The sequence below is a fragment of the Gymnoscopelus microlampas genome (genome assembly GCF_963454915.1).
Source record: "Gymnoscopelus microlampas genome assembly, chromosome: 7".
NCBI classification, from domain to species: domain Eukaryota; kingdom Metazoa; phylum Chordata; class Actinopteri; order Myctophiformes; family Myctophidae; genus Gymnoscopelus; species Gymnoscopelus microlampas.
Window position 1 is genome coordinate 20680200 of NC_139944.1, and position 13511 is coordinate 20693710.

The window sequence follows — 13511 nt, forward strand, 5'->3', positions numbered from 1 at the left end:
CTCTAAAACCAATTCGGCATGCTAGCTCCTCATGCATTGAAGGAGGCATGAACTCAGTTCTGGGCTCTCCCTAGGCTGGCAGAGGGAGAGTAGCGCCCAGGATTATTGGCACTGGGTGAAAAAATGGGTTGCAAAATCGTCCACACCTTGCGTAGGTAATATAGCTGTACAATGCAGTCCCTCTCACGTTCGTAGTTTGTCATAATGTTTCTCCGCCCAGAGAAGGCGGGTGACACGTGCATCACTCTGGGGTGCAAATCCAGGGGCCCAGCAGTACTCAGGAGAGAGGACCTTGCTGGGTTTGTGCAACCACAGGTACTTGTTGAGATGACTCTCATCGTGCCACAGAGCTTCCACATTGTTCTTTTTGTCTTCCATGATGCCCTGGTAGCAGGCATCAGCGATGGACTTCACGTTCTGCCACGAGCCCCCAAACACAGCAGCATGGTAATAGAAATCTCCATCTCCAATTTCCATGTAGGCTCTGGACTTCGGGTTATGGTCATAGGTCCACCCGCTCTTTTGAGCGCGGTAGTACCCAACATGGAGCAAAGCCACTGAATCCCCCAATGCCTCTGAACCAAATCTTCCTGCAAACACCTGGTCCACATCAAAGCAGAAGACGTGGGTACAATGGTGACGAATGTCCGACTCAATGATATCTGATATTGTCTGCATGCGCATCATGGAGATGTCCTGCCACCGAGAGTGCTTGTCCACCTTGATAATCTTGAGGTTTCGCTCTAGACCAAGCTTGATGTCTGGTACCTTCTCAGGTGTATCCGTAAATACATAATATGTTACCGGTAAGCTAATCATGAAATGACGTTCTGCAGAGTTGAGGAAGGACCCAAGGTAGGCTTCCAGATACCTTGGAAGGAAATGGAGACAAATATTAATTCAGTTGTTTTTCCAACTGCTTTACAGATAAGCAAACAAATCCCCTTAAAGGGCAAGACCACTTTGGTAGAGGTTTGGGTTGTGTAGTTACCTTGCCATGATGTAACTCCAAAGGTGGGCAAGAAATAAAAAATAATTACTCTATTGATTAGAAATTGATAATTCAAAATATGCTCCTCATTGACTTACATTGTACGGTAAAACAGCTCTCAAAGTCACTCTTACCACATAAACGAACGCAAACAAAGTTGATTCAGACAATATAGAACATCACCAAACCCAGTACATTTTTTTTTTTAAATAAAAATGTCAACTTCCTGTTGTTTTTGCCATTTTTAATAAGTAGAAAACCTGGACTGGATCCGCGGATCCGGATCCAGATCTTCAAATAGTAAAATCAACAGGAAGTTGACATTTTTATTACAAAAACAAACAGTACTGGGTTTGGTGGTGCTCTATATTGTCTGAATCAGCTATGTTTGGGTTCATTTATGTGCTAAAAGAGTGACTTTGAGAGCTGTTTTACCGTACAATGTAAGTCAATGAGGAGCATATTTTGAATTATCAATTTCTAATCAATGGAGCAATTATTTTTGATGTCTTGCCCACCTTTGGGGTTACATCATGGCAAGGTAACTACACAACCCAAACCTCTACCAAAGTGGTCTTACCCTTTAAACAGATGCACTAAACCATGCCCGCACCAATATCTCTTGTTCTAGTCTATCAATTGTTACCTTGACTGTGTGCCCTTTTCAACCCAAAACTTATAATCTCTTTAGGGCAGCCTACTGATAATTTGCACAAAGTTTCATGAAAGTTCACACATCCTATCTCAGTTTTGATTGTGACCTTGATCTTTAATATTGTATATGATCTTTTTCTTCATTTGGATCATTGTAAATAGCAACTTTATTTTGCCTACTATTCAAACTTTAACTAACCTGCCCACAGCAAAGACGGTGAGTGCCACTGTGGAATTATTCCTCTTGTGCATCTTGTCATAATAATCTGGGATGAACATTCCCTCCCAGATGACAGGAGCTCCCCAGTATGTGCTTGTCTGAACATCAGTTCTGGACCTGTGTTTTAGACATTTATTAATATAAAAGTATAAAGGATTGTTAATTTACACACATTAAAGCTTCACTATGTAAGTTCCCTGTTCTACCCTGCATTTGAATCCTGGTCTACCACGCAAGTGCTGATATTTTTACCATTGAGCTAATAGAGGCTGCCTGCTTGCTCAGTGGATAAATAGAATGTTGACCTTAAGGTCAAAATGTACGTCAAATCAGAAACAGAATGGTGTCAAAGGTCATGTCTCACCTAGACACAGGATCTAAATATCTCAATAGAAGAGCAGGGAGACCAAATGCACCGCCCAAATTGTAAGTTACTAGTTTGGACCGCAGAGTTCAACACGACTCCTACGTGCCACTGGCGATGTGACAGATATGGAGATCTGTGTGTCTGTCAGTCCTTGTCCCTTTTATTCCCATGTATGGAGATTCCCATTGTCATGAGTATGACAAATTGCCCATATATGGGCATGCTGATATAACTATTCATAGGGGTGGGCGACATGGCCATCACCATTTTTGTAAGGCAGAATCACGCTCCACGATTCTATCACAATTCATTTTTCATGTTGGTTTTTAGGATTATTATTATTGTATTATGATTATTAATGAAATATATGATGATGCATTATATGTACAAGACCATACCCGTCCGGGATATGAGCACCCAAAGTATGTGCAGTTTGGGTTGTGTGCTGTGCACAGACAGTAGAAAGAAGAGGAAGTCCGCACACTGTTGACGCTCCAGCGACCAGTTTTATTTAAGGCTCACAGCTCACAACGTTTCGACCCCTTCGGGTCTTCATCAGGTTCTGATGATTCAACAGGTTCTGATGGAGGCGCGCCGTCTCAGGCGAACTTGAGCCACGTGAGGCACCACCGAGCGAGCTAAAGGGGGCGAGTTGCCGTGCCGAACGTTGCGAAGTTCGCTTGGGCCGACTCAGCGCCGTTCGAGTTATGTACCGATAGGGGCAGAATAGTAAATCATGTTTTGGTGAGAGCTTTTGCCCCAACTGCCACTCAAAGTGGCTACTGGCCAATCACAGCGCGTCCTTGCACAAGCGTATTGGCCAATCATGCACAAGTGGTATAGATATTGCGATGACGCAGGAGAACTCCTTCAGGCTAATGGACCAGAGCTAGTTCCTGCCTATGTTTTTCTTGCTGTAAGCCTGTTTGATGTAAAACAAATACTGGACTTGATCTGCCTGCTTGCCTTGTTCTGCTGAGTCCTCACCTGACACGCACCGTGACAATTTGAATAGCAAATTAGAGCGTATGAGTGTGTGAGAAATTTGCATTAGAAATGTAATAAATGATCATGACCACGGCAATTTCAGTGTGTGTATATACTATTGTCCCATTCAATGTCACTCCATTCCAAAACATTCAAATATTTCCGTTTTACATATATATTTGCATTCAAATTCAAATGAGCATTGGAAATAAGCTCTCAAGCTTTTTTGGGTCTTAGCCTTGTGACAGATATATACAAATATATGGCCATGTACATGTATTTTTGCCCAGATACATTTACCACTTTCAACCTGGCATCCCTATTTCGTCATTAAAGGCGAACATAAAAAAAAAAGCTATTTTGAAATATATAGCTGATCTACAAGCCCACAGCGGCACCGCATCACATTTTGTGGTGCCGCATATAGAAAACCAAGATTTCGGAAAATATTTATATAAATTATTCTAAGCCTGGAACCAAGCCATCCAGGCTCCTGGTGAGTCATGACCATAATACATTTGATTCTGTATCAAAACATATTTGAATATTTAATTATATTACACTATATTTAATAAATATATTTTTTTGCGGTTTTCAAATATTGTTTTGACACAGAATCAAATGTTTTATGGTCATGATTGATTCACCAAGAGCCTGGATGGCCGCCACTGTTATGCCCTAATATTATGGTCAGAACTGAAGCTTACCAAAGGTCAAGGGCGTCATCTATGTCCTTTTCCAAATCCCGTTTCGCTCCACGGGCCATTGGGCTTTTATTCATAGGAACAGATAGGACAAAGTAGCTGATAGAAAAGTATCAAATGTTTTTTTACTGACTGAGAAGCATAACCTATTAACAGCAATCTATTATGGTTTTATATGCTATATCTTGAAGAAGAATATCAAAATGTAATTTAAAAGGATATTCACCTGAAAATGTAATGTAGGAGAGAAGTTATGCAGAACACAATGGTGATACAGAGAGCATATTTAAAAATGAGCACGGTCTTCAAATTGTGACTCCTAAAAGAAAGACCAAAACCAGTGGTGGTGGAAAGTAATTAAGTAAAAGTTATATTTATATTTACAAAGAGTAAGTATATTTACTCAAGTACAATTACATCTCAGAGGCAAATACTGTAGCCTACTTTTTACACCATTGCAATAATTTGAAAAGTTTGCAGATTTAGACTACTACATCTACAAGCTCACAAGTGAGCTTATAGGCCTGCTTTTTTCTAGAAAGTTTTTTTTTTTTTGAAAAATCTGTGAAATGGGCCATTCATATTGAGGACTCTAACTTTGGTACTTTAATTTGATGCCAATACTTTTGTACTTTCGTAATTTTTAATGCAGTACTTTTACTTGCAACAGTATTCTACATTGTGGTATTTCTACTCTACAAAAGTAAATTTTAGTAAAAAACCCAACAGTAAATTAAAAGTAGTGCATAATTTCTAAACCCATACGACAATGTGTTATGTATTATACATGGCTGGCATAATATTATACAATGCAATACATTCTGTCAATTATAAATAATAAGAGAGACATATCCTACCTCATGGCTGCTGATGCTCACTGCTATTGTGTTGAGTGTTTGTGGCTAACAGCAGAGCGAGATGCACAGAATGGCTGGTCCAAATACTATTGGATGATGGAGGAAGTTTGATGCTAGAAGTTGTGTATCTCTTTGGATAGTGCGTTTGTTCCATGCTGCCTGCCTCACATATTGTCACAACAGACCCATTGATGCATGTAATTGCCATCGCTCTTCACACCGCCTTCTCTCACCTGGACGTGGAGAACACCTTTTTACTCCCATAAACCTCTGATGGATCATGTGACAATGAAGAATCCGAATCTGATACTAGATAGATACCTTTTATTGATCCCGCAGAGGAATTTCAATCGCCCAAAGGCAGCACAACACTTAATAGTTACAGTTACAGGTCAGGGGTCATCACCATGGCAGCTTGTGATGGACATTTTCATTAATATTTCATTTTTGCCACGGACATGCAAAATAATCATCTTACCAAAAACACAGTGGCCTAGCCCTAAATGTATACGAATGGACTCCTAATGTGTCATAGGGTCTATTCCAATGTGCTGCACATTTTAAAACAATAGTATGTCTGCATTAACTACTGAGCCACTTAACAACCAACAAATTAAATCCTAATTATTTTGTATAATTGAGTCTCATCAGTACTAATCTCTCAAGAACAGAGTAAAGAACAGCAGAGGGCGCTGTTTTTCCTTTTTATTTGGCGATGGGTTCCCAGTTTGCATCAGTACAGACAGTGCTTAAACCTCAAAAGGGCCACTTTTTTGCTGCAAAGGTGAGTGGGTGCGTAATATTATACATCATATGGCTAATATAGAGATTGCTGGCCTTTGAAAAGACAGTGTTAATTGAGGACAGAAGGAGACCAAGTTCTACCAGTAAACCATTTGGTTTGGTTTGGTTTGGCAAAGTACGGTAACTAGTGGATTCCATTAAGGTGATCAGGTATTCTCTGTTGACGAGAAAGTCCAAGGCATGCACAATGGAAAAAGACACACCCTACAAGCTACACTTGATTTGTTTTTGATTTATTAGACATAATAATTACATGTTAAATCATTCTCACGGAAACGTAAAGGATAAAATGCTGATGGAACACTGGAACAAGGAAACCTGAGACAAAAAATATATGTACATGATGAGTGATTAATGAAGGGCATGCCAGAATTTTAATTGATTGCAGTGTCACAAATAGTTTAATGTGAAGGCACCTAACTTTGATCAGACGTGAGCTAACTTTTAGGTTGGAGGAGATCCTAGGCTGTGGATGGAGGGTTTCCATGGATTATGATTGTGGAGTGTTATTATAGTTGTCAATTATTGAAATCCCAAACATGGAAAATACTTGGACCATGCCACATTTAATGCCTGTCTCAGGACTGCCACCTGCCAGTATACAGTGGATAACTTCCCAGTCTCCAGGTTTTCGAAAGTATAGCTACCACTTTTGGGCATGTCATATAGGCTAAAAAGATAAGAATATTACTGATCTACAAGCTCAAAACATGCTGTGATGTGTTGTGATTGATTGATTTGGAGCTACAATAGTGAAAATAGCCGATCTACAAGCTGACAACACGTCGACGTGTTGCGGGCTCTGCTAAAATAGTGAAAATAGCGGATCTACAAGCTGACGCACACTGATGCGTTGTCGGCTTGTAGATCCGCTATTTTCACTCCTTTTGTGCCACAAAACATCCTCAGAGGATGACAATACCCGTGTCAGCAACTAAGTGTCCATTCATCACAGATCTGAACTTGACACGATCTGTATCTGGCTCTCCGACAACAAACTATCATTACACCGGACCGGGGTAGCTGTAGTATACATACGTCTACGAGGGTTGTATACTACAGCTAGGACCGGGGTAAAACTGAATCCATACTCTTTGGGTCCAGTTCTAACCTTAGCGAGGCTGAGAGTTTATAACAATCGGCCCTTTGCTTCGAAAGGGAAATTATTAACTAAAGGAAAACAACAGGATCGGTAGGTTTAAACTGAATTACTTTATGTAATTTTAAGCCACAAAATAATAATCAACAGGGCAAACAGTAAATAAATAATACACTGGCTTGAAATAGACTGTCCCTGTCTCTTTCCCCCATTACACGGGGGATAAATAAACAAATCAACAATTATTTCAAAATCCCCTCCCTCCACAAACAATTCCCAAAGTACTTGTATCCCTCAAAACACAAGTTCACACTTAAACAATAACACAAAGAGTCAGAACGCCACCACTCTCCGACGGAGAGTCGCTTACTCGTTTTAGGAGACAATAATAATAAACAGTCCCGCGTTAAGGTTCGAGACGGCCGCTTCCGTCCGCGGTCCCGAGATTTTTTATTAGCTCCTTAGATCCAAACGACTCGTAATCGTTCTTCCGCACTGACGGTCCAACTATTAAGACTCGGGGTACCCCTTAAACTGTAATCCACCGGAACAGAAACATGGATTTGTCTCACCCGCGGCACCAGAATCCTCTCCGCGACCGGCGGTTCATTCACAAATCCAGCTGACGATTCCCCACGGCACTGCAACGATACGGTCTCCGCAGGGCTCGCCCGTTCCTAATACTTGGCTGCAGCTCAAACTTAAGTTAAAACTTTATCTTTAACAGCTGGCGCCCATGCAGGAGATCTCCTCTTTTTCTCTCCCGTCCTCCCTGGCATACAGGTTTGTTTGTTCGATCCCTCCCCCCTGTGCTGCACCCTCTATTAGTAACGTCGGGTGGCTCCAATTTTCCAAACACCCACAGCAGTCAGCCCCATTGCCCCTCAAGTGAAACCCATGGCTTTTTTTTCTTTTGCAACAAAAAAAAAGCCATGGGTTTCCGAGGCTACCCCTCAAGTGAATACGAAATGTCCATTTATCTCAGTGTCCAACACGTCACATATCACTCGTATATAATAACATGCATAAACTTAGATCAGATGTTACATATCCATCAGACATTAATAACACCAATAGATCAAGCAGATAATTATAATAAATATAATGTGCATTTATCACAAGTTTCACGATCAAAGTGGTGATGATGTTATCACAAGAAAGGAGGAAATTACCTACCTGGGTTCCATCTTGGAGGCAAACCTCTCCGGTGACAAAATGCCCTGAAAAGGTGCTATTACTAGTCGGAGTGGCGAGATGTCGGAATGGAAGGAGCACCCCGGCCTGGCCTAAAGAGTGATCAAAAAGGTCAACCAAAGAACACGCTTTTTGTATAGGATTGGCCGTCTAGTCAGTAAGAATACTCTGAAGATTCTTGCAGGGGCCCTCATACAAGGTTATTACGATTATGCATGCTCCTCATGGTATCACAACACCACCAAGGCCTTAAAAACAAGGCTCCAAACATCCCAAAACAAACTAGTAAGGCTACTTCTTGGCCTCAATCACAAAACCCATCTAACCCCTGCTCATTTTGCTAGGATTGGATGGCTTAGGGTTGAGGACAGAGTACAGCAACTTGCAATGGGCCTGGTCTTCAAGATACACCACAACATTGGGATCCCCCTGTATCTGTTTTGATTGATTGATGTACTTTATTTAGTAAGACATGAGAACAACAGTACATGGAAGTACAAATTCACAATACAAGGTCTACTAAACTGGAAGACTCATAAAAGCACTGAGCTTGTTTCAAATGAGTTCCCCATGCACACAAATCATGATGACATATAAGAGACAGACAGATATACACAACTACTATAGAATGTCATACAATCAGTTTACAGGTTACTGGTATGAAGAGTGAGAAATATGTACAAAAGGAGAAGGAGAGAGGGGGGGGGGTAGGGGGGTAGGTTAGGTTAGGACTTAGACAGGGGCCATTTTCCAATTGCAGCCTCCTGAAGGTGTATCTTTAGGGCTGTTTTGAAAGAGAGTAGGGTTTTACACTCCTTTACTCCTTTTGGTAGGGCGTTCCACATTTTTGATGAATAGCATGAGAACGAGTTACTTCCCTTTGTTGAGCCAAAAAAGGGTTGGACAAGGTTTGTGGAGCTGCCTCTGGTATTGTGATCATGGACATCATTAACATTTTGGAAGTATTTTGACAAATACAGGGGGATCCCAATGTTGTGATATATCTTGAAGACCAGGCCCATAGCAAGTTGCTGTACTCTGTCCGCAACCCTAAGCCATCCAATCCTATCAAAATGATCAGGGGTTAGATGGGTTTTGTAGTTGAGGCCAAGAAGTAGCCTTACAAGTTTGTTTTGGGATGTTTGGAGCCTTGTTTTTAAGGCCTTGGAGGTGTTGTGATACCATGAAGTACATGCATAATCGTAATGACCTTGTATGAGGGCCACTGCAAGAGTCTTCAGAGTCTTCTTACTGACTTTACGATCAATACTCCGCAAATAGCGTGTTTTTTTGTGGACCGTTTTGATCGTTTTTTCAGCATTTTTGTCACCAGAGAGGTCAGCCTCCAAGATAGAGCCCAGGTAGGTAATTTCGTTTTTTCTTTTGATGATATCATCACCCGCTTTGATCGTGAAGCTCTCTGCCTTTCTGAGGTTAGGAGTGGACCCAAAGAGGATGCATTCCGTTTTGCCCAGGTGTAATGAGAGCTTGTTGTCGGAGAGCCAGATGCAGATCTTGTTGAGTTCAGAGCTGAGAGTTTTCTCAACCTGCAGCATGTCCCTGTCCGAGACTAGCAGGGCCGAGTCATCTGCGAACAGGAACAGGTTGCAGTCGCAGGCTGACGACATGTCATTCACATATATCAGGAACAGTAAGGGTCCTAGTATACTTCCTTGGGGAACACCACAAGTCACTGGGAGGGGGGGGGGACTGGGTGCCGTTTACTTCCACCACTTGCTCCCTCCCTTCCAGGTAGGATCTCATCCAGTTCACTGACGTGTCATCAAAACCTATTGCTTTGAGCTTATTGATCATAATTGGGTGATTAACGGTGTCAAAAGCCTTCTGGAGGTCCAGCATGACCATGCCGCAATATTTGCCCTTTTCAATCTCTTGTTTGATAGAGTCGTTCAAATAGAGAAGGCATGTGTCAGTGGAGTGGTTTGTTCTGAAGCCAGATTGGAATTTGTAGATTAGATTTTTCTCGGCAAGATACTTGTCGACCTGTTCATAGACTATTTTTTCCATGACTTTCGAGATGGAGCTTAGAATAGAAATAGGGCGGTAGTTGCCAGGGTCTAATTGGTTTCCTTTTTTGAACAGAGGGGTCACCCTTGCTTTTTTGAAGTCGTTGGGGACCTGTCCCTGTGTGGTGGAGAGGTTTAATATGTGGGTAATGATTGGAGCAATGGAGGCGGCTGAGTCTTTTAGAAATTTGGGGGGGATATTGTCGAGGCCTGTGGCTCTGTGTTGATGAAGAGCACTCAATTTTTTAAACACCTCTTCTGTTTTCACAGGGGAGAGTTTAAAACCCTAAAGTCATCTTTGCAAACACCCTGTTTTTCCACCTGATTCGGATGCTATCAATGCATAGAATGGGAGATTATCACGTTCTATCAGACCATTGAATGGGCGAAGTAGGCGACCTACCGTCTACCCCGCGATTTATCAGACCATTCAGTGGGCGTAATCAGGAGCTACTGACCTACCGACGGAGATGACTTAAATACTTTAGTTTCGGTTTTGGTTTTGGTTGTTTCGGTTTCGGACCATGACGGAGGCGCGCAGTCTCAGGCGAGGTGGAGCCCCGCGACGGGCCACCGAAGGAGCTAAGGCGACTGAGTTGCCGTCCGGAGCGGTGCGACCCTCGCCTGTGCCTACTCAGCGCCGTTCGAGTTATGTACCGATATGGACAGAATCGTAAATATTGTTGTGGGGACTGCTCCGCCTCCGTCGGTAGGTCAGTAGCTCCTGATTACGCCCAATGAATGGTCTGACAAATCGCGGGGTAGACGGTAGCTCGCCTACTTCGCCCATTCAATGGTCTGATAAAACGTGATAATCTCCCATTCAATGCATTGATAGCATTCGAAGCCGGTGGTTTTTCGTAAAATGAGACAACATACTCCTCACCATATCTCCCAGAGTGTGGAGGAAGTTTTTCAACCAAATCTGAGGCTACGGTCGTGAAGAATATGTTGAGGATTTTACTCACTTCGTGTTTGGATGAAATGAGAGTGTCATTCACCTTGAGGCTTAAGTTTGAAAGCCTGGTTTTCAATTTTTTGCTGCAGCCTAGGAGGTTCTTGAGTAGCTTCCAAAGCTCTCGTGTTTTTTTTTTATTTTCCTCAATCTTGTCATCGAGGTAGCTTTTTTCTGCTAACAGGAGCATGCTATTTACCTTGTTTCTTAGCTTGTTTTTTTCCTTTTCAAGTTTAGCTAAAATACTTCCAAAACGTTAATGAAGTCCACGATCATAACACCAGAGGCAGCTCCACGAATCATGTTCAACCCAGATTTGTCTCAACAAAGGGAATGAACTCGTTCTCATGCTATTCAACAAAAATGTGTTGCCCTACGAAAAGGAGTAAAGGAGTGTAAAACCCTACTCACTTTCAAAACTGCCCTAAAGATACACCTTCAGGAGGCTGCAATTCGAAAATTGCCCCTGTCTAAGTCTTAACCTACCCCCCCCAACCCCCCCAAACCCCCCTTCCCATTTTTGGGCGGTGCAACCGCCCCTATAAGTGAGGTTTGGAATTTGCACCCCCCAACCCCGCGCTGTGATTGGCCACCAGTGACTCTATTCAGGACTGTGATTGGCTAGAAACACATGACACATGTGCATAGCCCTATAAATACGCGCACACTTTAAAAAAACACATCTATGTTTTTTTTAAGTGAATCACTTCCATCACTGTGAGCCCAGTATTAGCCCAGTATTGTGATTAGCTAGCAAGACACCGCCCACTTCACACTGGGTGTGATTTTTTTTCTTCTCTTGTACATATTTTTCACTCTTCATACCAGTAACCTGTAAGCTGATTGTATGACGTTCTGTATAGTAGTGTGTATATCTGTCTGTCTCTTATATGTCATCATGATTTGTGTGTGATTTCACTGACTTGTTTCTTCAAAGTACAAAACAGAATGAATATATATAACATACCAAGCCCATGTTGCTGTCTGCTTCCTTAGACCACAAGGTGTCAGGCTAGTCCAGTTTATAGCACAGGATAGAAAACAGGCTAGGCCAGAATATACCTCTCTAGTTCAGATTATGTGTGATTTGTGTTCATCTTTTCTTTTCTTTTGTTATCCCTTCATAATTAATATGTTGGGCTAGACTAGACTATATCTCTCCTGTCCATATTATACAGTACATCCTTGTTTTTCATAAGGTTAAAAATGCTTTTTTAACACAGTCAGTGATGGTGGATTGCCCAAACATCTACACTGCAAGCAGCCATGCATATAATATAGTCTCTTGATAACATTTTTTTTTATGTTATCTGGAAGATATTCTTATCACGTCATATCTGAATTGATCTAGGCCACAAGTTTTTCCTGACCGGCTAGGGTGCATACCACATGGGCTCTAATGCCTGACAGCAAGCCCTTAGTTCAATTCCCAGGGAGCCGGACCATTATTTGCATACTCTCTCAGAGTTTTTGTCTCTCTACAATGTTTCTTGTCAATAGAAAAAATCCATTGACTGGATCTGTAGAGGGCCCAGCGGAGTAACTAAATAATGTTTTCTTTCCGGTGAAATATTTAACATTTTGGCCAAAATGTATTTTAGACTTAAGTGGGGGGCTCAGAGTGTTCCCACTTAGTAGAGTTGGCTTTCAACTAAATAAAACCATCTTTGTTTTGGTGAGTATAGCGAAAGTGTATTTTTTTTTTTACTACAGAGGAGAGGCTATGCAGCCTGTGGTGTGGGCGCAAAGGCTCAAAAGTCCCATAGCCTTATAGGCTATGGACTAGAGCTATCCTTTAACTACAGTTTTATTTAACAAAGGACGATCCCCATTGCGCGTCCAGTTAGTGCGCATACCACATGGGCTTAAGCTCAAATGCCTGACTTAATTAAATAATTACAGAGGATAATTATGTTCAGTGTGTTATGTACACAATGATAAGACACACATGAACATGATGAAGAATTAAAGCATGATTAGCTGGAGCCAACAGGATACAGGTGCACAACATTTACATTTCATAGACAAGACTGTTAACGTTTACAAAGGACATCAAGAAACACAAGAACGTTTCTTCAAAATAAAGGAATACAACTGTAAAGTAAAATCTACAACAAGGAAACCAAAAAACAATCAAATGTCACTACAAATGTTTTCGAATAGAGCAGACTGGAAAGTTCAGCAGAGCTTTCAATTTTTTTATTATTATTTTTTATTTACATTTCACAATAGGGGAGTCACACCACAGCCAAAGGCTATACTGCTACATTACTGTATTTGCTGGTCCATGGCATGGAAAGGTTTGGGAACCAGGGAATGGGAGAGGCAGGGCTAACTCTGCCGACTCACAAGCGCAACTGCAGCAGGTCAGGTAAAAGTAAAAACAGGGGTTCTCAAAGTCTGACACCCAGGGGTCCTTGAGGGGTTTCCAGGGGGTCCCCTGCAAAAAAAGTTTATACTTTGGCTATTCAAAAATATCAGCGTGTCACAATGTGACATAAGAAATCAAATAAAAACATAATTGGAATATTTTTAAATATTTGACACAAATCTTCTCTTGAGTGGGTCCCTTGCACAACATCTTTTCAGATGGGGGTCCGCGGCCAAATAAATATCAATTTGGGGGTACTTGACATGAAAATGTTTGAGAAC

At 41.7% G+C, this 13511-nt stretch overlaps 1 protein-coding gene across 1 annotated transcript; it reads right to left on the minus strand.

The window, feature by feature from the left end:
* Nucleotides 1-115: 115 nt before the first annotated feature.
* LOC311049374 (N-acetyllactosaminide alpha-1,3-galactosyltransferase-like) lies at nt 116-5023 on the minus strand. The gene is made up of 6 exons (XM_084062933.1): nt 4962-5023; nt 4781-4854; nt 4150-4242; nt 3927-4022; nt 1845-1982; nt 116-871 (listed from the first exon to the last, which is right to left on the minus strand). Exons 2-6 carry the CDS (start codon nt 4783-4785, stop codon nt 184-186), a joined length of 1020 nt encoding a protein of 339 aa, XP_083919059.1. The 5' UTR covers nt 4786-4854; nt 4962-5023; the 3' UTR covers nt 116-183.
* Between the last annotated feature and the right edge of the window lie 8488 nt (nt 5024-13511).

Coding starts and splice junctions, on each gene's coding strand:
- LOC311049374 (XM_084062933.1), bottom strand. Junction 4,023..4,149: donor CTCCTACATTACATTTTCAG/GTGAATATCCTT, acceptor CTTTTCTATCAG/CTACTTTGTCCTATCTGTTC. Junction 1,983..3,926: donor GATGACGCCCTTGACCTTTG/GTAAGCTTCAGT, acceptor TCTAAAACACAG/GTCCAGAACTGATGTTCAGA.